A 26682-nucleotide genomic window follows, 5' to 3' on the forward strand; every position below is an offset into this window, starting at 1 on the left:
GGAATGAGGAGAAAAAAGGATTGCTACTTTTGGTGTAATCCTCCACATCGGGGAAAGTCACACTAATTTTATTACCTTTTCTTGTCTGATTTATTACACAAGTAGCACTGGTTTTCTTTGTTGTGTAATGCAAGCTTTTGCAGGCATAGTAAAATGAACTTCCCTGGGACTATTTTTAGAGGTGATCATGGAGATTTGGATTAGAACAGATTAAGTAAGGACTTCTGCAGAGATGATACATATAGTAAGCTATACCTTTACTTAAAGACATGTGGCTTGACTGATACAAGAGGTGTTTACGAAATAAGTGAAGTCGAACGTATCCCACAAAATGGAGGGGAAAACCAGTGGGTTATCATCTGTGTGTCTGCGGACTGGCCCATGTTTTTAGCTAGCAAAGTGCAATTCACTCTCGGAAATGAATCTGTGAGCACTTAGCAATGCTGTGAAGTGGAGGTGGTAATTTTGTGCCTTCAGTATCCAGGCACTGGAAGGGGCAGTGCCATTTAGGCTTGCTTTTGGATGCAAGATTGTGCTTCAGGCTACTGTGTTCCTCTGCAGAGGAGGCAGAGAGTTTTGCATGCCACTGCTCCATCCCTGCTTGAGTACTCTTTTGCACTTGTCTGATCGCTTTCCCTGGCAAAATCAGCATCTTCCCCCCTTCCCCCCCCTCCAGGCATGTGGGGTTTTGTCCAAGCAACAGTCAGATAAAATTCATTTAAATTCCCATCTCTTTTTTTTTGTCACTTTCCCAATATAAATTTGTATGTGACTAAGCTGTTGCAGCCCTTTCTCTAAAAGGTCAGCCTAAATTATTTTGTGCAGATAATATTAAAGCTGATGTGCTTGATGGATTTCTGTAGCACATAAACACCACTTCTCATGGGACTGATGACCTGAATAATTACCTCATCTCAGTCTCCGTTGATCTAATCAGCTAAACCAATTATAATATAAGCTCAAGCCGTTTATCAAAGTTTCTCAGATTGCTTTATGCAGACTGGAAGATTTTGTGCATTATACACAAATTAGTATATAGCGGATAGTGATGCTCAGCACTAAATTTTGCTCTTTTTTAGTACAATGTAAATTTAGAATCTCTGTTAACCCAAGTTTCACAGAGTTGCAGTTTTTAGTGGAGATCAGAATTTCCCTCAAATCATTTTGGGAGATGTATTTTGAAATACTTGACCTGATTTTTTTTTTTCCTTTGTATGTGAATTATGTTATAGTGAGTGATGGTTATATATAGTTCTGTTATAATAGTGAGTTATGTATAGCACAAAATATTAAATATATGAAATATTATTTTAGTAAATCAACAAGAAAAAGTTTAAACACAACTTTGTATTCCATTATGCTTTATTATTCTTCCATTTCTATTACTCATAATATTGTTTGTGTAATATCCTTTTAACTTAGACATAATTTTCATAGTTGTCCCTGCATATGATTATGGATTACAATGAATCATTATCTCATTTAATTCAATTACATGCAGTTTTAATCATTGCTGTTAAACCAACCTTGCAGAACTGTCATTAATACTTACAGATGCATGCAAAGCAAACCAGACAGTTGTTTATCACGATGCTTATGAAGAGCAATGGGTAATGTCAATTTAGTCTTTTGCCAGACCCATTTTTGTCTGGGATAACAGGCGAAAAGCTATAATAAGCTGTTTTTATTCTCAGCATCTCAGTGGAAAATAAGTTGCCTGAAGAGATTTTTTTAAAAGCTAAAATAATTGCATGCTGTATGTGATTTGCTCTGCTGTTCAGCTTGAGTTCATTATTGATCCTCTACTGTTTCTTGTGATCTCTATTATCTGTAATGATCTAGTGCACAAAGAGCCTTACATCTGTAATTTTGTCATAACATCTGATTTATAAAATTGTCTCCTGAGATATCCAGCATCTCACTTAATCAGACATATTGTTATGTCATTAGCCAACACAGCTGGGCAAAGCAGCATTTATTTTTATAGTGGCAGCGCTATTCCAGTCTTACATGAAATCGAAGGCACATGAAGAAATATCAGTTTAAAAGGAATCAAAAGTTTCCCAGGACTATTTTATTCTATTTCAAACATGAGAATTTCAAGTTTATGCTTTTGTAGGAAATTTTAATACAATACTTTTAGTCTGATTACAGAAGAGCACTATGAAACTCTTACATTTCATGAACACTGCTTTAGAAAGGTGTTGCAACATCTGATTAACTTCAGGTAGTCCCACATCTGAAATGTCCATTTATGTACTCTGGGCTGAAATCAAGAAAATTAGTTATACTTTATTTAGAATATATGGAAAATAACTAATTTAGCCCAGACTGACTGTTTTGTCATATACTCTAAATAAAATAGTGCCAATTTTGCTCTGTCACTTCAAAACAAAGGGGGATCTTTCAAAACTGTGCTAGTTACATAAGAAATAAGATATATCATGTACTATAGAAAAACTGTGGGGAAGCTCTGTGACATGCTTAATATTCCACAGAAGGGAAGACAGAGCCCTCAACACCTGGCAGTATTATGGCTTCTACTTGGAAAAAACCTGTAACTGAGCTGAATTTCAACCCCCCCTTTATGTGGAAATATCAACAGTAAATGTTAATATAGTTGAGGTGATGGATGACTCATGCTTTCTTGTTTGTCACTCAGAGTCTGTATGCAATATTTGAAAAATGAAATAGGATCTGTTGCAAACCTCAGAGAAGACAGCAGCCTCGGTCTCCTGTAATGAAATCCCTTTTCCTATAGTCCGAAGGCATCAATGTCATTTCATGTTTAAGGTCTCTTCCGCACAGAGGATCAGAGCAGATTTTTTGCCTGTTGTTTCATTGGTCTGGGAGACTGACAGGCAGCAACCCTGGCCACTGATGGGGAGAGAGCAAATCTTAGCTAACACAACAGTCCTTGAAAAGCAGGGATACTGTGCTTGTGTGCTGTGACATATGTACAGTTAGTTATTCCTTCTAATAATTTTATTATTAATAATAATAATACTGGAAATAGTTTGAGTTTTTATTATTATTTAAAATAAGTGGTGGCTGAGGACATATGAAAAAGAGGGAAAAGGATGATGTTGAAGGAGAAAGGTCTTAGGGAGAGGACATGCATTTAAGAAGTATCAATCTTCCTTCTCCTAAAGCTTTCACATGCAGTCAATATGTCTGTGAGAATTGATCTTACTGACAAAATAATAGTAAGATTCAATTTGAAAAATATATAGATTTTTTCCCACATATGCTGACCACTTCATAATTGCAGCATGGCCCTTCATATGAGGAGCAGAATAATTGATGCCTTGGTAGAACACTAATGAGATAAAATGTCATCTCTTTTCTGAGAATAACCAGATTACTCGGGTTCAGAATTTTTAGCTAAAATTCATTTATACTGCTTAATTTTTATCTTTTAAAAAAACAAAGTGCACAGCTGTATTTTCCTGCAGACTGCTGATACATTTATCGATTGCTTCAAAAGGCAGTTTGTTGAAAGCAATTTTGTATCAGTTATATTTATTAATTGAGATTGTTGAAAGAGTTTGTAATATATTATGGCTGTGCATAATAGTATTTATTGGTATATGAAGATAAAGATTCCAAGATTCCAGACTAATAACTCATGTTGCCATTGATTGATTATGCATCCTGGCTGATCTGCTTGTACTAACTTTCAGCAAGCAGAATACAGACAGGGCCAGAAATGGATGGAAAGAGAAAGAAAAAAAAAAAAAAAAAAAAGGACAGAAAAAAAAGCAACCTGAAACCACAAATTATCATGGTATTCTTGAACCAGGACTTGGGAAATAACCATTGAATCCAGAGGTTTATTGCAATTTTCATTCTAAAGATGCAGCCTCTTGCACTTCGTTTCAATATCTGATGCACTTGGAAGAGTTATGCGAAGGAGAGCAGTCCCTCAGCAAGCTGTCTGTCTCACCCACCTCTCTGTGAAACATGTAACCAGTGAGGGTAACCAGAGAGCACTTGGATCAGCTTTACAGCCCTGGATGGTGCTGGGAACCATGTGGTGGTGAAACGACGTGGTTTTATGTCCTCATGCAATTGCTCATTTTGCTTCTCAACCAGGGAGTGCTGGGCACGCTCCATCAAACACCAGGTTCTCACACTCTTATCTGACCCACTTCAGATTCGTACAGTTGTCCTTCAGAAATGATTTTCCATGCTACTACATTATGTAATCCCTCAGAAAGCTCCTACTTTCCATTGCCTTTCCTTATCCTTAAGCAAGCAGTCTTTGATAGCATCTTTGGAAAATAAACTTCAGAAAATGTTGATTCCTAAGTAATCCTTCTGGTTTGTAAACTCAGAACGGTGAATGACGCTGATTGATTTTGAGATCATTTGTGTCTCATGTCTGCTGAAATCAGAATGCCAGTGTGTGTTAGATGCATTAGATCCTATCTGATGGAAGTACTCACTAAAAGTAGGACAAAAGTCTCTAAAATACTGTAATGCAAAAGTCTCTTGCAAAAAAGAGCTAATGTTTATTGTTTGTTATTGTTTCTTTTACTGTTTTACAATTTGTTTTTCTTTCAAAGAGAGCAAAAAATGAGTCTTTTTTTAAGCATCTGGTAAATATTTTTAGAACACAAAAATATCCTGTGAAAATATACTGTGAAAATATCCTTCAGATACTAAGTGAAACAGTTTTTTCCATTTGAGATGATAACTACTTTAAGTTATTCTTACAGCTTTTTGAAAATTTCACTCGCTTCAAAAATGCCAATTTTTTCAGTGAACAATACGATCCCCTTTTTTATTATCAAAAATTCTAGGTCTCCAAACTATTGTATACTTAGTTTTCTGCTTTCATTAGTAACTGGCATTTTACCGAATGAATGGGTGATGTTTTAAATCTGCAGAGCTTTTGGAGTTGTAAAGACCTGTATCCTGAACATCAGGTGAAAAATGAAATTATTAAAGAACTAAAATAATGCTCAAGTCCTTACCAAGTGGACACTGACACAACTTTTTTTAAAGCTAAGAATGATTACATTGTAGTAAAACTTGGATTAATCGAAACAACACCACCAGGAGAGTACACATGTTTTAGTGAATATTATTTCAGGTCATATATATATATATATGACTTTAAGCAGAATCCTCTGTATAATTTCAGTAGAATGGTTTGAAGTATTACAGGTTCTTCACAAGGAAATTGAGATGATCTTTATAAAGCAGTGATGGGTGTTGCTTCATACTGAGGACAATAGTAAATTGAGAATAAAAGATATCAAAAAATGTAATTGAGAAATACCCTACATAGCCTGTGAGCATCCCAAAGAGTTGGCATTGCCTCTGTATCTTAATGAAGCCATTTTCCACCTAAGCCAAAAGGATTATCCAGAATAACAATGAAACAGGACACTGAAATATTAACTAACTAGTTATAATCACAGTAAATCAGAAGCCATCATTGTTGTCATTTGGTGAATGTTTCTGTCTCAGTAGTGTCTATGGGAAAAAGAAATAAAGAGAATGTTTAGGCAAGAGATGCTTAGAAAAATGATGGAGGAGTCAGGGCGGGCCATTAAATTTTCATAACATAGGTTCTCCTTCTTGGTAGTCTTTTGTGGTTAGGAACTTGCAGCAGGTCTGTGTGAGTGTGTTTTAGGCAGGCAGGGTTACCAGCAAGGCTGAGATTTGTGTCTCTGCACTTATCTTTTCAATAGTCAGATATTGGTGCTGAGCTCAAGAAAACCGAGTCATGTGTTGGCAGTGAAGAGGGAGCACAGGGAACACTGATTTATCTGCACCTGCCCTCCTCTACACCCGTCAGCCCCCTGCAGATGAACACCAGGCTGCCAGATTAGTCCTGAAGACCAGAGATAATGGTTTTAATCCTAGTGGTCAAGTGAGCAGCCAGGATTAAGTATTGTAGTTCCATTTAATTAATGACAAGTGTATTTTGCTGTATTTTAGGGAAGCTGTCAGTTTGCTGCTATGGAGTGAGACACTGTCTGGATACCAAGCGGAGTTACAAGGTTTACCTGCTGGCTTGGCTTCCTCCTGGAAGTTTTACAGCTTCCAGCTGTTATAAAGCACATTAAGCAGGAACTCTAAAAGCAATTTTATTTTATTTATGATTATAAAAAAAGGTTAGTTCTAATGGGAAATCTGAAGCATTTAAAGATAGCAACAGGCAGTCTGAACACAACTCCTGCCTACCACTTCCCCTTCAGAAAGCAAGTAGTTGTTTTTCAGAGAATTAATATTCAGAGCAGGTCCAGTTCATCTTACCTGCTGAGTTCATTTTATTATATAATAAAATCTGATTTATTCTCATTTGGATATAGAGTATATAGCCATATAAGCATAAGCCATTTATAAACAGTTACTTTCCAAGTAGCATAATATAATACCTACTCTCTTAGGTATTTCTGAGGAATACCAAATGTTACTTGCCAAAGGGCAGAGATAAAAAGCTGTGTTTCAGATCTGAACATTGTGCCTGGAGCTAATCACTAGTTATGCTGATACCTTTTCAGTTCTTCAGTCTGGGGGGGAAAAAAAAAAAAAAAAGCAGACTAGTATGCTTCCTCAGTGAACTTTTCTGAGTCTGGTAAACCTAACTCTCTTTATATTTTACTTACAGAATGGTCTTATTGTTGCCTGTTACCAAGGTTATGTGGATATTGTAATAGCCTTAGCACAATGCCCTCACCTTGATGTGAACTGGCAGGACAATGAAGGAAACACGGCTCTAATTACAGCTGCACAGGCAGGTAAGGCTCTTTGTTTCACTTCTTACATACAGGGTGTGTTGTGGCTATTATTTTTAGGATTTTTTCCAAAGCCCTAAAAGAAATTAGTCTGCGTAAAACAATCCTGGCCAAGTCCACTCCCAAGTAAGTTTGTCATGATTTTCTTGAACTAATTAATCTACAGTAATATTTATCCAATGGATTAAGACAGAAAAAGCTATACATTTCTAGTAAGATGCCATTAACTATTTTAACTTAAAAATAAAGAAAATCTTTCCCCAGATGTACAGTACTATACTGCTTTGGTCCTTTAAGCTGATTTTCCTATGTTTGCTCTGGCAAGCAACCAGTCAACATTGTGGTCATGTAATGTGCTGTATCAGTGCTGATAGCATCTCTTTTCTCATGCTTATTGCACCTACCTCAGTGGGTCTGTAGTAATTGCTGACTGTAGGAAAATGTATCATCATTAAGAAATATCTTAGCTGCTAAGACATTCTTCAGCCACTCTATAGTCTCAGCAGGATTCAGTGTTTACCAATACTGCTTTTATAACAGACTGATTATATTGACATCGACCATGTTAATCCTGATGCAGACTGGAGTGAGAGCAGAGTTTATCCCCAAGTTTTCTTTTATCCCACCCAGCATGGTAATATTCAGTGAACAAGTATAACAGATCACGTAAATGTAAGGGATGATCCCAAAAGAGTTAAAAAAAAACAATCCGTGGATTATTTCTGTTAAAACTGAAACACTGTGCTTTAACCTTTAGGGGAAGCTGTAGTTTTCTCTTACAAGTGTTAACGAAGTGCTAAAGTATGTAAATCAGGAAATACTTGACGAAGGAGGCCATCACTTTGTAGTCTAAAAGCTGTTCCAAGGGCTGCCTGGCTCTGCATCCGTGGTTTCATTTGCATCTCTCAGGCGTGCTCCTCAAAGTCAGTCACTTTAGAAGGAAATGCATACCAGGTCTTTGTTACCATGTCTTCTCACTGAGGAAGAATATGGGATGTTTGTGGTAGTTCATGGGACATAGTTTTCCCTCCCAGACCCTGGCTGGCTGGAGGACACAAATTTCCATCAGGCAGCATCAGTGGACATTACAAGCCATGTCTAAAGATTGGAGCAGTTTGGCTTTGATGTTAATTTAGTAATATTGCCACTAGGCATTTCCAGGTAATACCAAACTTTTCTTTGTATTGTACCAAAAGGTGAACTCTGCTAAAGAAAGTGTGATAGGTCTTGAATACTGGAAAAAAGAATTGCAACCACAGTAGTCATGCTCATAGCAAAGTCATGAGTATAGTAGCTTTCCAAAGAAAGTGGAGAAGTCTCCAAAACTCTAATCTGCTTTTATTTATCTGCTCTAATATAAATTTGGACTATAAAAGGTTTAATACTGACTCCTTCCTGACCTTTGTAACTCATGATAATGAGCTCAGAATTAATCCAGAGGGCTGACATTGACTTGACACTCTCTGCCAGTACTTGCTATTGATCCCCAAAGCAACTGGAAATTACTGTAGTCAGCAGAAGCTTATACAAACTCCTAACAACTTGGATGTTTCCCCTGCCTATGATAATCCTGAGCTACAGTGTTGACACCAGTTATTTAATTCATTATCACAAGATACTGCTTTAGTGCTAATAGAGATTACTGCGAGGTTAACATTGCAACCAGAGGAGCTAGAGTGCAATAGATGCTGCTTAATTATTGCTGAATGTTAAGTAGTAACACTGAGTAGTGTATTATAAAGAACTGAAAGCACAGCTTATGCAAGCTTTCCCTTAGTGGAGGATTTATTTGTTTTGGTTTTAACTTTTGGCCATGAAAATAATAATATTTTTGCAAAATAAATTACTCTGAGAGATTGCTGTTATTTATACCAAAAATACGGGTTTTCTTGTGGAAAGTCTAATAGCAAATCCACACTATTTCAATTAATTGTAAGGGGATATCAGAAGGTTTCAGAAAGTGCTGCCATTTTTGTTATGACCTGCTGACCACGAGGGCCATTGTATATGGCCAGACCCTGAAGAGGAGCTGGATGGGAAAGAGGCTGCAGTCCTGAGGTTATGTTCCTTGTGTTTCAGAGGCTGCCTCTGTAACACGAGGTACAGATGCCAAGGGATATGACAGGGAGGCCTCTTTACTTTTGCTAGAGGAGTGTAAAATCCACACTTGCCCATGCTGTTTCATGACTGCTCAGACATGATGCTCAAATCTGAGCATCAGCTTGAATTAAATAGAATTATCTTAAAGGCCAGCTAGAGTCTCAGAAGGTAAGTGAATTCGGTTCCTCATATTGCTTTTGATAATTTAAGATTCTTATCCTCAAAGAAAGTATCTACAGCTGAAGTTTTTTGCATGGGCTGACCTGAGAAGAATGGGCTGGAGGGACCAGTAAAAAGCCGTACTTTCTTAACAAGCTTATTAGTATAGAAAAATAACCACAAACAAAGTGCTTTGCTTAGCGTATAAATTTAAGGTTTGAAAGCTGATCTGTTCACTTGCTTTTTCAGTATTTCTTACAGATGTGGGATCCCTTCTCAAAGAGGGTTTGCCTTCCAAAACTGTAAATTTGTTGCAGCCTACAGCAGGTGGTGCCCAGAAAAGGGTGGTGATGCTGTTAAAGCAGAAGCAAAATCATTAAACAGCAGTACAAGCACAATGCAGAAAAAATGTGAGATTGATGCAAACAAGAGACTGAAATAACAAGTGGAAAGAAAGGAAGGAAGGAAGGAAGGAAGGAGAGTAGTTCCAAAACAAGGGAAAAGGGAGGAAAATTAACATTTTTTTTCCCAGTTCTGCTGCTGCTGAGGATGCAGCTACATCAGTGACAGTGTATGGTAATTGGCATACACTGGTGTTTAGAGAGAGACATATTTGCTCATAAAGTATAGATGTTTTATGATACAGGGACCAGTTTGGGGTAAGACCGCAGAGCTAGGAGCACAAAATTGGAAGTTATCCCAGTTTCTGTTTATTAAGGGAGATATGAGAACACAAACACCAAAAGCATCCAGAGGATAAAAGGTTCTGGGTGTCTTTGGTTCCATCCATTCATCAGAAAGCATTCACCACCCATAGACCAAATACAGGCTTTTTGCAGGTACAATATGAAATTGTGATGTTATATGACAGAGCATCTTCCTTACCATGCAGCTTATCCTTCTGCCTGTATTACATAGATTATTAGGTAATATTGTCATCGTTATAGGCATTTCCTCTGTGGCAACAATTAAGTGAATTAAGCTATTACAGACATCTGTGCTGATCTCTAAATATGGTTCACAGGGTAAAGAAGTGTACCCTTAGAGTGCCAGTTCTCGTAGAAGATAGATCTGGCTTACAAATAGCAAGAGCCTGATATGAATTCAGTATCACCAAACCAGCTGAGGCCAGGCTAATTTATTTTAGAGCTGCATGCAGCTTTCATAGCAGACTTTTAAATCATGGAAGACTCACCTGGTTTACTATTTAGATACGCGCTTCTAGTTCACCCAGACGCAGGAGAACTGAAGCAAACTTTATGGCCTTAAATCAAAAGCGTATGACAGGGTTTGAACAGAAACTTGGCAGCTCTGAGTTTTGCTTTGAATTTGATATCTGCTTGAACTAGAAATCTGAAGCAAACCTCAGAGGACAGAAGCTACTGCAGATTAAAACTGAAGTGGTTTTCAGGAATCCCTGAGACACAAAACTTCTGAGAGTCACAAACCTCTTCATTTTCTTTGTTATTTTATTGCTGGTATTTTTTCTGTCTCATTTGAGGCCATCTGTAGTCCCCTGGAGAGTTTTGGCTGAGCAAGGTCTTTCAAGATTGACTCTTAGGATCATCCAAGATTTACAAAATGTCTCTTGCTGCAGCTATACTTTTGGCAAAGGGAAGAACCTCTTTAGTAATGTAATAACTGCTGAAAAATCTTCCATCTTATTATTTCTCCTTGTTTCAGTTCCTGTCTCTGGTTTCTGTGGTCAGAAAGCAGTATTTCATCTGTTCCAAAACCTTCATGAAGATGCACACTGTACATCAGTGAAACAGAGCATGTCCTGCGGAACAATTTGGGCACAAAGATTCTCCCAGTAGTAACTGATACCCTGCTAGGATTTGATCTTATGCCATAAAGTCAGTGAAGCTGAAGCCTCTGTATTGAGTAAGCACAACCAGGTCACTTGATCTCGCCCTGAACCCAGTTCACTTTTGCTTTGTTCAGCTTGTTGTGGTCTGCCGTATCTTTATATTGCATTTGCATCACCCTGGACAAAGTACAGGGAGCTCCTTATTTGGTTTTCTCTGACTCTGGCATTGCTAAGCTGATCTGCGCTATCTCTACATCTGCTCAGGTTTCAGGAGAGTTTCTAGTTACTCAGCAAGGTAACAGAGTCCAGCGAATTCTAGGAGATAAAGAGTAACACCTAGAAAACATCTTAAATTAATTGGTAAAGATTTTTGTAACTTGCTTTCCAAAGTGAATGCAGGACTATGTTGGTATAAAGCAACTGCTGATGAAATCTGCACCAGATGTGACACTATAGACTTTTTAAATTGTCCTGTATGAATTATAATCTGCTTCAGTAACATTTCTAGATGAATTTGAACGACATGCATCACCGAATATTCAACTGGACTGTAGAGTGAGATGAGAGAATATTTTTACAGCTCCTAGTAATTAAATTGTGATTGTTGCAGCTGCCTGACAGACTGCATTATTTTATAAAGCGTCAAAGCATCATAAAATGAATGACAAGTGAAGGGAAAACTGTTTTGAATGAGTCATAATGGCACTAGATATTCCTCTTCTTCTGATAGTCCAGCTATAAAGACCTGATGTTTTAATTGGTCTTCTAACCATTTAGCCAGAGATGTCTTCAACTACTCAGTATGCCCTTGCTGACACCAGTTATCCTGGCGTACAAGGCACATGAATGGCAACAACAGTTGCTTTTAGAAACAGAACTTAAAAGTCATTTATTTTACTACCAAAACTGAACATCAGCCCCATTTTCGTATTGCTGGAGAGTAGACAAGTGGCTTTATGCTGGTCAGATGGAAAAATAAAAATGTGGGATTCTACACAAAATATTCCTTTGTCTCGTATCAGGCCTGGCACGGTTCATTATTGGCTGGGACTACCATGTGCCAGCACTTTTTAATGAAGCACCATGATTGTAAGGCTCAAATTTACCAGGGCAGGGAAAAAGCTGAACCACTGCAATCAGTTCCCCCCAGGGATGGGCCTTCCTTCCATAAGCTGTAGGATTTCCCTCTGCAGTGCTACTCACTGAGTCAAGAAACTGAGGCCCCTTGCAACCTCAGAGTGAACATCTGGTCTTCAGTAATTCCCTTACCTTAAACTTACCATTTTCAGAATGGAGAGCAACTTGAGAGAAGGTGGGAACCCAGGTTTCCAGGCTCCTATCCCAACGCTTTGGTCACAAGTCACTTAACCCTAAGGCTGATGATTGAAATGAGCAGAAGAGGATACAAGGAAAAGAGATCTTATTAATTATCTGCATTTTTCCAGTTATTGAACCTGGAGGAGTACTTTTTGGTTTAACCTTGAGACAGCGCCTTAACTCTGTGACATATTTTCTCTGCTTTTCCATTTCTTTTAAGGGCACATAACCATTACAAACTATTTGTTGAACTATTTTCCCGGGCTTGATATTGAGAAGAGGAATGTGTTTGGATTCACAGCACTGATGAAATCTGCGATGCAGGGCCGAACTGAATGTGTGAAAGCCTTGATGTTGGCAGGTATGCAAAGTGCTTTGCTGTTTCATCATCATCGAACTGTAAATACTAGACAGTCACATGCAAACACCAAGAAGAAAACTGGCTCTTGGGGTGTTTACTCTGAGAGGTGTGGTGCAGCTTTTCCTGGCAATGAGTGCAGCTTTTAAATAAGTTCTTATCGAGGCAGTGAAGCCATGTACGCTGGTGCAGGAGCTCTCAGTTTGCATGTGGAAGCTCATCCAGGAGCTCTCCAAGAGCTCTCAGGGTGAAATTCATAGTCTCCAGGAGAGTTAGGGGAGTGTGATCATCAAGATTTGTAGACAAGGAGTTAGTGAAGTTCATGACACAGCTGGGAAAGACACAGGTCTCTTGCTGCCAGCTCTGTGGGTGCGATGGTGCAAGAGTGCGCGATGTGGTGGGACCATAGCCAGACCTCCACTTCTCCCTACAAACGTGGCAGGTCCTGGGGCAGGGATTGGAGAGATTTGGGGGCTCTGGCTCCTGTCAGGAGAGTTGGGTGTGGGGTTCATATCACACAGGGGACATTGGTGGGAAATTTGGCAACACAGGGAATAACCTCTCTTTCTAGTTCCTCTACAGATCTGAGTTTGGTTTCCAGGTTTATGGGCAACAGGGCACCAGCAGGTCTGTATCTGATGCAAGGAGGGAGTTGTGGCACAGGGAGTGAGCAGATCCATCTCTGCCCACCTGCCTGTCTTCACATCTGAGAACAGGAAGTATGTTTCTTGCTGATGGCTCTTGACTGCGATTGAATTTCCAGCTGTATACATTGTGAGGTGGAGGTGTCCTGGAGAGGAAACTTGGAAGGGCAAGAGTCACTGGGGCAACAGCCTCTACAGGAGCAGTCCCATCGTATAGCACCTTTTAGCCGCAATGTTGTATGCTAGTTCAGAATTTTATAGTGCCCATTATAAATTACCACTTAAAAAACCCCTTCAATTCCAAGACCTTATGACTTGTCAAATTGACCTTACAGTGTCATGGGTTTCTATTATTATCCCTGGACATCTGATGGAAGCTTGTTCTTTTTGTTTTGGTCACTAGGAGATATTTCACAATCTTTCCATCTTTGTAGATAACTCAGTCCTTTTTATTCTACTTCTTGTACAAAAAGTATCGATACCAAAGTTCACTATGTGGTTGCTGCCTCTGGCATCTGAATAGCCACCTTCGCATTTTCATGATTCATAAGAAAACAGAATATTGGGGAGAACAAAGCTTTAGCCAGCCAGAAAATGGCTTTGTTAGCCTCCCTATTGAGTTTACCTACAGAAAGTTGTATTGGCCTGTTTGTGCATCAGAATGAGGATACCATTGGCTAAAGAGGTGTAGAGTTAATGTAGTCTCAGTTTCTAAACTGCAGTTTATATACACGTTTTGGTGAGTATTTTACAGGTTCTCACATTTTCAGCTCAAAATAGGGGCCACAAAAGAAGTGTGGCAAATTGCCTGCATCCATTTTAATACCAGATTATTTGGTACAGTCTGCAGGGCGGGAGGGAGCTGCTTATTCAGAATGGATTTAGAAGTAGTTTGGGCCTTAAGGGGTACTGAGTAGCTGCTGACAATAAAGTGCTAGTTTGCTGAAAAAGGTGAAAGAAATTGTTATTGAAAGGTTTGGTGAAAAAAATCAGTTTCACAAATAAACCAGCAAAATTTTATGCTAAAGCATAAGAATGCATGGAAGTATAGGCGAAAAACACCCATAATCAGCTGTGGGTCTGCTTGCATAGCTACAAAGCAGGTATGTGTCTTTAGAAAAGAGTTACAGCCAGGAGGTTTTTAAACCTAGTATCTGTTCAGTGGCTTGGGTAAGAACTCTACTGACGGGCACCCACTTATGGCAATGCAGGTCGTCAGTAAAGGAAAATAACTCACCTTTCTAGCCACCTAAGCATGGATTTAACACAGTCAAATGGGAAGAGGTAATGGCAATGTGTGACAGATGGTTGGAGCTGGATTGTCAAAGTGAGTGCTCTTTCTGAAATTTGAGTTCCTGGAGGGTGGCCAAGGTCAATCACTACAAGATTAAGGCGCTCTGAGACACTTGGCCATAATGTTGCTCTTTCAAAGTGAGTCTTTGGAACATGTGAATTTGCTATTTGTGAGTGCACAGCGAGTAAGGGGGGAACCCAGTCGCTCATCGACAGTTTGTCACAGGCTGCTGCGCTGCCAGGACCGTGCTGCTGCCAGCATTCAGCAAGCGAGCCAGCCCGAGTGGGAGCACAGAAATGCCGGTTGTAACTCATGTGTCAAGCCCTGCTGTAATCTCCAGCGTAAACTCAGTGCTGCTTTAGTAAAGTCATTGGAGTGGCTGTGGATCTGGAGACTGGGCTTTAAATACTGCGTATAAAACAGGTTGGTAACAGATGCCTGAGCTCTTTCACTCCCTGTCTTTAAACTCAGGATGTCAGTTTTGCATCTCAAGGGAGGGACATTAAACCTTCTTAATCAAATAGGATTTTGATATCCCAAAGGGACACGTGTATTCAAATTAGTTGTGCTGAAAATGATCTTCAGAATGACTTTCATAGGAAAATCAAGGCAAGTGGCAAATGCAGTGTTCCTAAAAGAGAATTTGTAGGCTGTACTTACACTGAAATGACAATTAGTTCAATAAGACTGCTATCACATTTAAAAAGGGACATGGCTATTCATGTCTCTTCCAGATGAGGCATTCTGCTGAATGACGTTTGTTCAGAAATGTCTCCTGATTTGTACAGAAAATCAATACCACTATAGTAAATCACGCCTTGGAAGAGATTTTGTGTTACAAGGTACAAAGTCAGCATCGATTTCTGTTGCAAGATCAGGATTTCAATACTCTGTAGTATTGTTTTATGAGATAAAGTTTCCAAAACACCTGGGGACACATCTGTCCAAGGCAGCAGCAGGAGTGGGCTTCTCCTCAAAGGGAGGTGAGCCAGGGCTCACAAGCAAGGCACAGAGCGGCACTAGCCTCATCCACAAAAGGCGCTCCCTGAAGAAACGGAGCAGGGCTGGTGACAATAACCAGGATCAGCCACTACTGCAGTGATTGCCAGGCAAGTCCATGGTGACAAGGGAAGTCCATAGAGACAAGGTACTTCTGAAAGTCAAAAGAAGAACCTAAGTCTGTGAGTCAGGGTTCGGATCAGCAACACACACGGCCAGGCACAGCCATAGCTGCAACAGCTCAGGCAAGGACCACAGCTGTGTCTGAGCTTCACTGCAGCCCCCAAGCAAAGGCAGGGAGCCCCCAGCAAGAGCTTTCTCACACAGCTCTTTTTCACAACTCTGATCCAAGGTCTCATAGCTGCACCATATCAGAGCTGTCATGTCTTTTTCTTGAAGATAATGGTAAGCAGCTGTCTATACCTCTTGCTTGTTTACAGGCAGAGCATACTGTTCATTAAAATTTGTACTTGGAGACAATTTCTTTAGCTGCTGTCCTTCCTGTGGTAAATCCTTGCCTCTTAGGTGTACAACAAGGAAACAACTTCCATGTAATCTGCCATGTTCCCCATCAGCTCTAGTGGGAAGGAGGGAAGACCAAGGCAAGTGTTAAGGAGACAAGACAAGAGGCTAGCCTGAGATGGGAGAGATTCAGGGATAGGAAGTTTGGGTAGGATGGTTCAGAAGCAGGCTAGTGAAGCAGGGGGACGTGTCAATGTATGTCTTTGTTCCTCCCCTCACTGGTTTGTCTGTAACTTCTGCAGTCATGAACTTTGTCAAACCCTGCTGCCTTTGAGATCTCACAATCATTTTTCCAGTCCACAGCTAATGAACTCTGGTTTGATTAACCCTCCCTCCTTTTTGCCTCCTCTGCCTTCCAGTCTGGGCCCTATGCTTGACTCCCTGCAATGCCCCTGTGCTTTTTCTCTGAGTGGTCCTTTCTGCAAATGTCACTTAAATTACACTTGAACTGAAACCAGCTCCTTGCTTAAGGTGTCTTCATCCACATTCACTCCTGGTTTGTGTCTCTAGCATCCTCTTTTTAGGGATTTTCTCAGAGACTTAGGAATCAACTGGTACTTAATAGAATTAAAACTGAGATTTTGATCACTTTCCCCATGCTCTCCTTTTTCTTCTGTTTTTCTGTAATGACAAAACATCCTTTGTGGGGAAGGTTATACTGGACCCGTTGCAAACTAGTTCCTGGTAACCATTCCTTATATGTATCTAGTCCCCCTTATGCTAGTTTGAAATGCTGTCACCAAGATAAGCCACCCTAAAACAAATAATTTATTGTGGTATTTCTCTGGCCTTTTCCTCAGGTCTCAGTCTCTGAACATCTCCCTCTTCCAAAGCAATGGGACAGAATCTCTGTTCGTTTGTGACAAGATCTGTGTAGGTCAGTTTTGTGTTGGCTGTTTGAAAATGGTGCTTCAGCAGACAGAGAAGCCCTTCAAGAAGTCAAATGTTGTAGCCCATTTATATCCCAGCTTGAAACTCTTCCAAGAAACCCAGAAATTATCTACAGGGCCAGTGATACATGTAAACCACAACTGAATTTTAAAGAGCTCAGTTATGTTGAAAGCAGCTGGGCAAAGTGCCCATGCCTGTCCCAGGGAATGTCCTGCAGAGCTGCTGAACAAAGTCTGCATTCTGGAGCATGCAAAGCTTCCTCTGAGATCAGTCAAAGTTTAAAGACAGAATCTAAAACAAAGGATTTGCAGCTTAAGAACGTTACTGCCTTAAACCTGAGAGTATTCACTCATACTCATTCTCCTACCAATTTCATTCATTTACCCACATACCCATAGACTCTAAAACATCAAGATGCATGTGCCCAGGTGGTATGTCCAGGATCACTTGAGTGTGATGCAGAGGATATGATGCTGGCTGTCAAGTCCTTGACATGTCTCTGAGATTGTTTTTGATTGCTGACACTGAACTAGTTTTTGGACAGATCTTTTGTAGCCTTTAGCATTCACTAGCTGTGATGTTTTGGGCTGTTGTGACAGTGTCTTGCTAACTTCAGCTTCCGAAAACACTTGTTGCTGCTCATTGTTCTGCAGCAATTCTTCCAAAGGTGCACTCTGTATTGAGCTGCTTCTGTCCTTTACAGACCTCTTCTATGTGAGCAGAACTAGGCGCATGCCATCCTCATTGACAAATGCCCACACTCCCACTCTAATACCAGAACTGAGAGGATTTCCCTGCAATTTTCTGGTTGCCAGGGAATGTGGCAACATTGGATATAGTACTACAGAAGTTGTAAAGGTCACAGTGGAGCAGACTAGGATGCTTGCTCCCCCTGTTACTTTTGTATCTGCTCTTCAGGCAGCCAGGTGCCCTGGAGGAGAAGAGTGTAACCCCACTTGAAGGCAAGAGAGTGAAGAACAAGGGCAGAAGCCCATGTGAGGGAGCTTATAGGAACATGGAGGGATCAAAAGGAAGGCAAAGCTGGAAAAGGACGCAGAAATATATAAGAAATATGATGGGGTCAGATATCAGAACTGGATGGATAAAGATCATAAACTGGGAATGGGGGGAGGAAAGGTCGAAAGATAATAACCACTAGAAATCATTTCCTCCCAGGACCTAACACTGTACTTTAAATGTCTAAGCCTCTACTGTCTAGCACGTGTCCCAGTCGCCTCTTACGGCTGCTCCGCTTGGCAATAATAACATGGTTTTGCTAACAGTTACTTCATTTCCTCAGGGATGGAAATCCAAGGTAGGTGAGAACAGCTGTTCTGGGCTCAGAGTGAAGTTCCATCTTGCCCATTATCCACTCTCTGACATGTATGGAAACTTTCGTTATATTTGATCAGTCTTGTCACCATCCTCTCAACTTTGCTTAATTCTACAGTGTCCTTTCAGAGATAAGAGAACCTGAATTGTACATCTGGTATTTTCTCTGTTCTTTTCCTTTTTTTTTTTTTTTTTTCTGATTTTTTCTCTATTTTTTAAAATACTTTTCAATAAATTACTTCTATTTTATTTGCTATTTTCGCCCCTAGTGAGCACTGAGTTGATATATTCATGGAACTGGTGATCATTAGCCCAAGATCTGTCTTCTGAGTGGCAGCAATCAGTGCAAAACACATTATTCTGTATGGGAAGGATTTTTGTGTACAGAATTGTTTCTTTCAGCATTTGTCACTCTTTTCTTGTGAGCCTGAGTGAATGGGTTTTAAAATGGCAGACAACATTCAATGCAGCTGACATTCATTATTTGAATTTGAATATTTCAAAGTAATTTTTTGCATTGTTTGAAGAGAATTTCATATATATAGCCTTAATTTCTTTTTTTTTTTTTTTTTTTTAAATAAACAAGGAGTTCAGAAAGTCAGGAATCTGATCTCTATTGCATGTTCATTTTGACACAAATATTATTATGTGTCATATGTGACATTTTTTGCAGGGAGCTGCCTGATTCAACTCAGATCATAGCAAGAAATGTGTGGGCAGTTTCATTAAGTAACACTAATTGGTTTTGTTTTCTTTGAGGGGCAAATGTTCATGCGACTGACCCAAGTCGTGGACTGACTTCACGTGAATGGGCTTGTTACACAGGAAGATCAGAATCTGCCTTCATCATGCGAAAGCTGATGGACAAGCCATGCGCGGAACAGTTTTGTGATGAATTTAAACCAGAATGGCCAAAGATGAAAGAACTTCTTGCCAAGGCTGCAGAGCCAAAAAGCTGTTTGCAGAGGATTTCTGAGTGCATGAGGGCAGCTGTCTCATTCCGGTCTTTCTACGGCCCAGAGGAAGATGGGGTCCTTGACCACATGGTGAAGGTGACAACAAGTTTGAGCAGTCCTTTCATTGCTCTGTCATGCCGGACTGTGTGCCCAGGCAGCCCGCCTTCTGTGGGGAAACGCAGACTGGCTGTGCAAGAAATCCTTAGGAAGCAGAGAGCCGAGGAGATCCGATCTCAGGACAAAGATCACTTTAGCAGCTACGAGAAGCTATTTAAGAACTCCAAAGTCACGGTGATTCCCAAGAAAAAGGACCGGCGAGCCAGCCTGCAGCCCGTCAGCCTGACAGTCTCCCAGGTGAACCCCATAACCACAAGGAAAGCAAGCCTCCTGCCCCTCCACCTGCTTAGACGGAGCAGTGTCAGGCCGGGATTTGTCATCCCCAAAGTCCGGATCACCAAGGCTCCTCCACCCACCTTCCAGCCAGAACAGGTGAGAAGGAGGAGCAGTGCAAAGGATGATCCCTATTTGCAGATTCCTAAATGGAGATACAAGGAGCTAAAAGAGGAGCGGAAGAAGGCAGAGGAACAGGAGAAGAAAAGAGCAGCAGAGGCTCAAAAGCAGAGGCAGGTGTCTCCTGCCAGATGCAGGACCTGATTTAAAGGCAGTTGCTTAGAAGGTTTTAGAGCCATTAGTCTTGTTATCTGAGCAAGATAACAGACTGAATGCTTTCGTGCATGCCCACTGCTCACAGAGCTGAAATACTGAATAATGGCCTTTAAGGTGCAGAAACAGGGCAAGGGCTATGCCACAGTGTGTCTGATGGTGGAGCAGGAAGGTATTTTGAGGTGGACGACGTACTAAGTTTATCTGTCTGCTGTTGATAGGAAGTTTTAAGTGGTGCAGTCCTTTTGTGGTTTCCTTTTTTTTCCAGTTCCAGGTGAATGACTGAGAAACAGCTTGAAAAATAACATGTGTGTGAAAGGATCATATTTTGTGTTTGTTCCTTTTGCAATGGACAAAATTAAGGAGTTCTGCTTTTGACACTAGACATTCCTCCCTCTCCTTGCTTAGGTAGGTGTATTGCAAGGTTTTATAGTAATAATGACACGTTTAAAATATACCACAGTGTTGGTGGGCAGTGAAAATCCAGGTCTACAGTTGTTTTGAATATACTAAGCACTTTATTTTAATTCCAGTAATCAAAGTTTAAGACAGGCTAGGTATTAAACTGTACAGCTCTATACAGTCTGTATGGATGCAGTTCTTAATGCTATTGTTTGTTCTGTTGAATAGAAAAAAGGGCCGCGTATGAAATATTTCTGTAGTTGAGGTATTCATATCCTCTGCAGCCATAAATCAGGGGAAGAGACTGATTTCTTTGGAGCAACAAAGAAGCTGAGATAATTTTTGAATGCCACTGTCATCTAAGATTTGCCTCCCCCATTAAGTTTCCCTGTATTCTCTATCTGTTGTCTCCTCTTTAGTCTCAGGGAATTTTTTTGTCATTGCGTTTAACTGTGAAATAAGGGAGATGGTGAGCCACGGGTGGGCTTCTTTTAGGTTGATATTTAAGTTCCTCTTAAAAAAATCCACCAGGTTTATTGTGAGCCTTTCCATATTATAGCCAGGCCAGGAAAATTACACAGCTTCCAGAAATTGAAGCAGTTTTCCCAGGTATTACGTCCAGTCATATGCTATGAACATCCAGTCAGAGATACAATACCAGGCAGCTTGGCCACTAACATTTGGAAACCATGGCCAGATGTCATTGTAAGCTTTGGTAGTACACCCCTGGGTGTCTGGAGAGGGCTATACCTCACCCCTCTGTCTCAACACTGGGGAAACCTTCCCTAGTATAGGAACACATCTCAGAGTAGCAGTTCCCGCAGGTTGCGGCAGGTTAAGGTTAAGGCCTTATTTGGTTTTACCAGCAGTCAGTCTGAATGGCATGCCAAACCCTGGCAAATTCTGATAACGAAGGGCTGTAAACCTGCTGCTTGCTGAAGAAAGACCACATTCATAAAAGCAGAGGTCAAACACAAACAGCAGGTCATCCAGCACATGCTCAGGCTATGTTTTTGCTCAGGTTTTGCTCTCGTTTTTGAAATGAAATGTGCTGTGGTGTGTCCTCCTGATGGTGTTGCTCTGCTGGAGCCCGGGCAGACCTCAGCTGCTGCTGTCACCAGCTTCTCCCTTCAATTAAAGAGAGGGAAAACTTTTCCGTCCTTTACTCCCACAGCACAAAGGCTGGCTGCGGTCTCACTGAACTTGTAATGAAAGTGTGCATGTCACAGGAGAAATAAATTCAGTTGATGATTGAAAACTAGTGCCCAGATTGGTATTGCTAGCTAGAGTCTGCGGGGTCAGGGCTTGACAGAGGTTATGGCAGACGTGTGAAACAAGGACTTTTCCACACAGCCTGTTCTTTGTACCTCTTGCTGGAGTAGCTGCACTGCACTGCCAGGTAGCCTCCCAGGTCAGAGTTGGAGGAATACACACCCTGCTAATAAACCTCCCCAGCCCTGTGAATATAAAGAGGATTTTAGTCTGCAGGTGCATCAGTGCTGTGCAATTCACAGGCACTAATTTTGTAATGGATTTGGTGTGACCAGAATATAAGCTGAGTTTATTTCTTTGGAGAGAAGGAAGACAATATTTTAGCTGTCTGTGGCAAAGACATCTGGATGGATTTTGAATTGGTACTCTGAATTGAATGGTTTAGCTATTAATTTTTGTTTACTGCCAACCCAGCGTACTGAAGATTTAGCATTCAGATTCAGTATCTGAAAAGCAACCTGTGCTGCAGGTGAACACTTGAATTCGCACTCTTGGCATCACTTGCAGGAGACATGCAATTGACAGGTGCTCTCAGGGATTAACATACAGTATGTTAGAGTTAGGGGCTGAAAATGAAGCCTGTTTTCTAACCCTTTGTACTTTACTGTGTATATGTGTATAAACATGATATTTCCATTAAAAGAGGCACAAGCTGTTAAACTTACTTGGCAACCTTATTATTCAGAGTGGTTTGGGGATGCTGCCTTTCACTTTTCAGTAGATCGAAAAGCCCACCCATTTACACCAATGGACTAATCAGCACCATCTGAAAGCAGTTTGGTTTCCCTGGAAGGAACTATTGTGGGTTAACTTCCACTCCTTGTGAAGTTTTCCCTAGGAGTAAAAGAAAACCACTGCATTTGTCCCGACTTCGGGCTTTGGCTGGCCATCTTGGTGGAGAGAGAAGCCGTTGCTTTGATGACCTGCGGCCACATTGCTCTGCTGCAAGCAGACAGTCCCCCGGCATCCCTGCGGACGGTGTGGCTCCATTTTGTGCATTTGTGTAAAACTTTGCACTTGCTAGGTTGGGAAGTACAGGCACAGGTCTCTGCTTCCTCATTGCCTTCCTCCCCTGCTGCCTAACTGCCCTTCCAGGCATCTTACTCCTCTTCATCACCATCCTTACGCAAAGTGCTGTGCCGCTTGCTTGCTTTTTTTATTGTCTGTCTGAGGGTCTGAAGGTTACAGTGGGCAAAGCTCCTGCAAAACATGCTTCTAGAAACCTGTGGCAAATGGACCACAGCAGGGGAGGAGGCACTCCTCCAGCCATCCGCCCCCTTGAGCTGCTGCCACTGAGGAGGATGTGATTTCTGTTGGATTTCTGCACAAATAGAGTGGTTTGGTTTGTGTTTTGTTGGGGTTTTTTTTTTCCAAGAGACCCATAACTATGAAATACCAAGTGATACCAGCTGTACTTCAGATCACTCCTGGTCACTCAAGCAGGATGGTTTACCTCCTAAAAAAAAAGCACAGGAACCCTTGGCAGCTCCTGCTGGCAGCTGGAGCCCCTGAGGGAAGGCAGAGGCGCTGCTGCTGGAGGATGCTCCCACGGAGGGGAAGGGAACACTGATTCCTAGGGTGGAGGAAGGTTTTCTACCTACCTTTGATGCCAGGCTGCAGTCTGGCACGTTAGTGGGAATGATGCTCCTGAGCATTGCAAGTGAAACTGGAGCACAGGCTGTGTCTGCCTTCGTGGCCATTGCTTGTCTCAGTGCACTGCAAGCTTTGGCATGACAGGCAGCCTCTCACCATCTGATGCTCACCCGCTGGGAAGCACCCAGCCTGATGGGCTGACTTACTTCTGCAGTAAACAACAGGGATTTAATATAGTCACAGTGGAAAGTGAAATCCCAAACACTTCCTGACGTTCGTTAGAATGATACTGTGCTCTTGTCTCTGGAGAGCAATGGTGTTGCAAGGAAGAGACCACCAACCCCATGGAAGGTTTTTCAGGCAGGAACACAGAATTACATGTAATTGGCTCCTTGTGTCACTATGTGTTATTCATTTGGGGCTTTTTATGCCAATGAAAACTATTCCTTCAGCCTTGAAAAAAATCCTCACTAGGCCTCTTCATTGAATGCCTTTTTCTTAATAGTCCTGAATGCTCATGCAGCCCCGCTAAGGGACAAACACTAGAGCAGCTGGTAAAAAACCACATTGAATAGAAAAATGCCATACAGATACACAGAATTCTTTGAGGGCATTTCTTTTTTAAACATCTACATCTCAGCAGGAAACTTCCAAAAGATGTGACTGAAAATAGGACCCAATATGCAGGATTTGCAGATGGTCTGAACTGAAGCCTTCTCTTTTTTTCTGTAATTCATGCGATGCAGTCTGGTTTTGCTAGGTCTGCTCATCGTGCCTCATGACTTAACACTCCACAGTTTGGTTAGATACCTGGAGACCGAAGGTGGGCAACAAGCTGGAAAGGGTAGTTGCGTCCCTCCCTCCTGCCCATGCACTCCTACTTGCTCCCAGCAAACATGGGATTTTGCTGGATTAGTATTGCACCAATTTAATAAGATAGACAAAATTGCTGGAGCCAGTGCAGGGGAGCAGGGAAGGGAAGGAGCGAGACAGTGTCGCTCAGAGCCAGCGAGCTGCTGGGTGGCTCAACCAGTGCTCCAGGCTGTGCCCAAAACGGCAAGGAAGAGCTCCCCAGCACAGGTTAGGCAGCTCCAGAAAACATCTAGCTGTGTGACACTCAGAGGTGACACCCTTTTACAAGTATTTGTATCTCATCTGAACCCCAAGGAAAGGGGCTTGGACTGGTTTGCAGATGGTCAGGAAAATTACAGCCCCCCCCCCCGCCCCCCCTCATCCTTTGAGCCCTCTTTGGAAAGATTAAACAAGCACCAGCAACAGAGCTGCTCAGCGACTTCAGCCATAAAGTAGGGCAGAAAGATTTGTAAGAAATGGGAATTATCCTCACATTTTTATTCCTTTTAAATTGTCACAGGTGGAATTACAAATCCATACGGTCATTTGTTTCATTTAAAAGCTTCTTCATTACTTAGATAATTCCTCACCCAGAGAGTGTATTCAGCAGAGAGAGCAGCTGAGCAGCCAGCCTGCCATCTTCTCGAGGCAAGCGAAAACTAGACTGACAGTTTGGCAGATTCTCCATATAATAAATTTTGCAACTAAATCTTTGAATTCCAAGTCACTGAAAACTGCTAAACTCATGTTATCAGAGATAACAGTGGTCAGAGATAATCCCTGGAAGAGTGAACAAGAGGTAATGGAGGCAGCAAGGGGAAAAGAAAATACGCAAATATCTATGGTATATCTTTGATGTAGAACAAAATTAGCTTTTTGATCAAATTTTTTCTGACTATTGTGTTGACAAGAGTTAAAAGCAGCCATGAAGGCTTGCTCTGGTCTGCTAAGGAAAATATTATTTCAAAAGAAAGTGATTCAATATAAGCTTCCTTCAGTGTCTTCTCCATTTTTGGCAAGTTACCTTGTGTTCAGGAAGGTGTGCAAAGGTGTCAAAAATGGTTGCTCAAACCGACTTGGAAATCCAGTTTCCCAGCATTCTCTTTTGAAGCTTTTTACTCAGCAATGACTTCGGACAAAGTTGTAAAAGACTTGACCTGAGGTTGGGTAAAATGCCTTCAACAGCATCTTGAAAATAAGAAAGTCAGATAAATCTGTCACCCAGCAGGCTGGTCACCAGGGACCCTGTCTAGACGGTAGAGCAACCCATCTACCAACATGAGTTAAGATGAATACAAAATCAAAATAATAACCCATATCAGGGAGCATCATTTAGGTCCTTCCCTGTGTACCTATGGTAAATACGTTCAAAGTGCCCAGGCCTGCCCTTTGGAGAAATAATGCTGGCTGGAGGAGTTGAAGACCAGAGGCAGCCCGCAGAGTGGTGGCAGGCTGTTTGTAGGATGGATACACACAGATCAAACAATGAAAACCTGAAATCAGCTCATTCAGAATGGGAGACATCAAGCAATTGATTTCAGTATGGATATACTCCTTAAGTGAGTCCAAGATTGCTCCTCCCTGTTAACAGGAAGGCCAAGAGGTCATTTCTAGGGTGGTAAACACAAACTAGGGCTTCAAATATGCTGTGAGGCAAAGGCTTTCTCAGAAATAAACTTCAGAAATAAAACTCTTCATCTGTATAAGTAACTCACACAGGGATAGTCCTGTATCAGCTCAGTTCGACTGGATCCCCCGCAGGAGCTGTAAAGGTTGTCTATCTGATGATCCTGGACACTTTCTCTGGGACGTCCCCCCAGACCAAATGCTAAAAAAAGAAAGAAAAGTGCTCATCATCCCCAGGTACCATGTCTCTCATACCACCTTCTCTGCTTGCAGAAGGTCAAGGGAGCATTATTTCCAGGGAAAGATGGTTTGGGAAGTCCACCAAGGAACAAGATAGGGAAATTGTATTCAGAGATGTAGTGTTTGAAGTGTTTCTGACCACAACTCTCGGGTCATCCAAGTAAGCAAAAAATATATTCATAAATACCTCCAAAGGTATTACAGGCTGTCACAGTATTACAGAGGAGGCCTGGAGAATGCCACATGGCAAATGAGAAGGGCCAACTCATCTTGCTTTGGAGAACAGGAATTTTCTTCTGCCTGGAGAATTCCTATGTACAGCTAAATACAGTGTTTAAGGATAAATGCTCATAAACTCTGGACCTTTTTTGCTTTGGCTGTGGAGCTGCTGACCACTTAGAAGCATAAATGATGTCAGCCAGAGCCATGCTTAGCCCAAGATGTGTTTGATAATGCTAAATACACTGAATAAGGACATCCCAAAATTGGCAAACTGGATGCCCCAAATCAGTTCCCTACCTATAAAATACCTATATAATTAAGAAATATTAACTATATACAATATGAAATTAAACCATACCTATAAAAATACCTATTGGTAACATAGTCATACATATATGTCATTCATATATGAAGTATTAGGTGCTATGTATATATAACATCTCTATATATTCATATATGTTTAGAAATTTATAAAATATATACATATAAAAAGTCTCTCACCTCCCAGTGATAACATGATCCACTCAAGTATGTTAATGATGACCATCTCTAAAAAAGCTAGCATTAAATAATTGTTCTGTAAGAGGAACAAATCATTCAGGGTATAATATGGAGGCTACGAAGAGGAAACAGATCAGCTGCCTTTTCACTGAACACTATGGAGTGCTTGCATAGGAA

At 41.1% G+C, this 26682-nt stretch overlaps 1 protein-coding gene and 1 long non-coding RNA gene across 3 annotated transcripts in view; one reads left to right on the forward strand and one right to left on the reverse strand.

Moving 5' to 3' along the window:
• Window positions 1–22135, forward strand: part of ANKRD33B (ankyrin repeat domain 33B) — a 48511-nt gene extending 26376 nt beyond the window's left edge. Inside the window, exons 2-4 of one of the 2 annotated variants that reach the window (XM_074825868.1) lie at window positions 6626–6755; window positions 12359–12499; window positions 18938–22135. In XM_074825868.1, coding sequence (XP_074681969.1) covers window positions 6626–6755; window positions 12359–12499; window positions 18938–19788 — 1122 coding nt within the window. In that variant the 3' untranslated portion in view covers window positions 19789–22135. The remainder of the gene's footprint in view (window positions 1–6625; window positions 6756–12358; window positions 12500–18937) is intronic. The other variant, XM_074825873.1, reaches the window with a different exon arrangement.
• Window positions 22136–23155: 1020 nt separating this feature from the next.
• LOC141933415 (uncharacterized) lies at window positions 23156–25726 on the reverse strand. The gene is made up of 3 exons (XR_012626079.1): window positions 25632–25726; window positions 24941–25104; window positions 23156–23272 (listed from the first exon to the last, which is right to left on the reverse strand). It is a non-coding gene; the product is annotated as an uncharacterized LOC141933415 (long non-coding RNA).
• Window positions 25727–26682: the final 956 nt, after the last annotated feature.

The sequence above is a fragment of the Strix aluco genome, chromosome 1 (genome assembly GCF_031877795.1).
Source record: "Strix aluco isolate bStrAlu1 chromosome 1, bStrAlu1.hap1, whole genome shotgun sequence".
Taxonomy (NCBI): domain Eukaryota; kingdom Metazoa; phylum Chordata; class Aves; order Strigiformes; family Strigidae; genus Strix; species Strix aluco.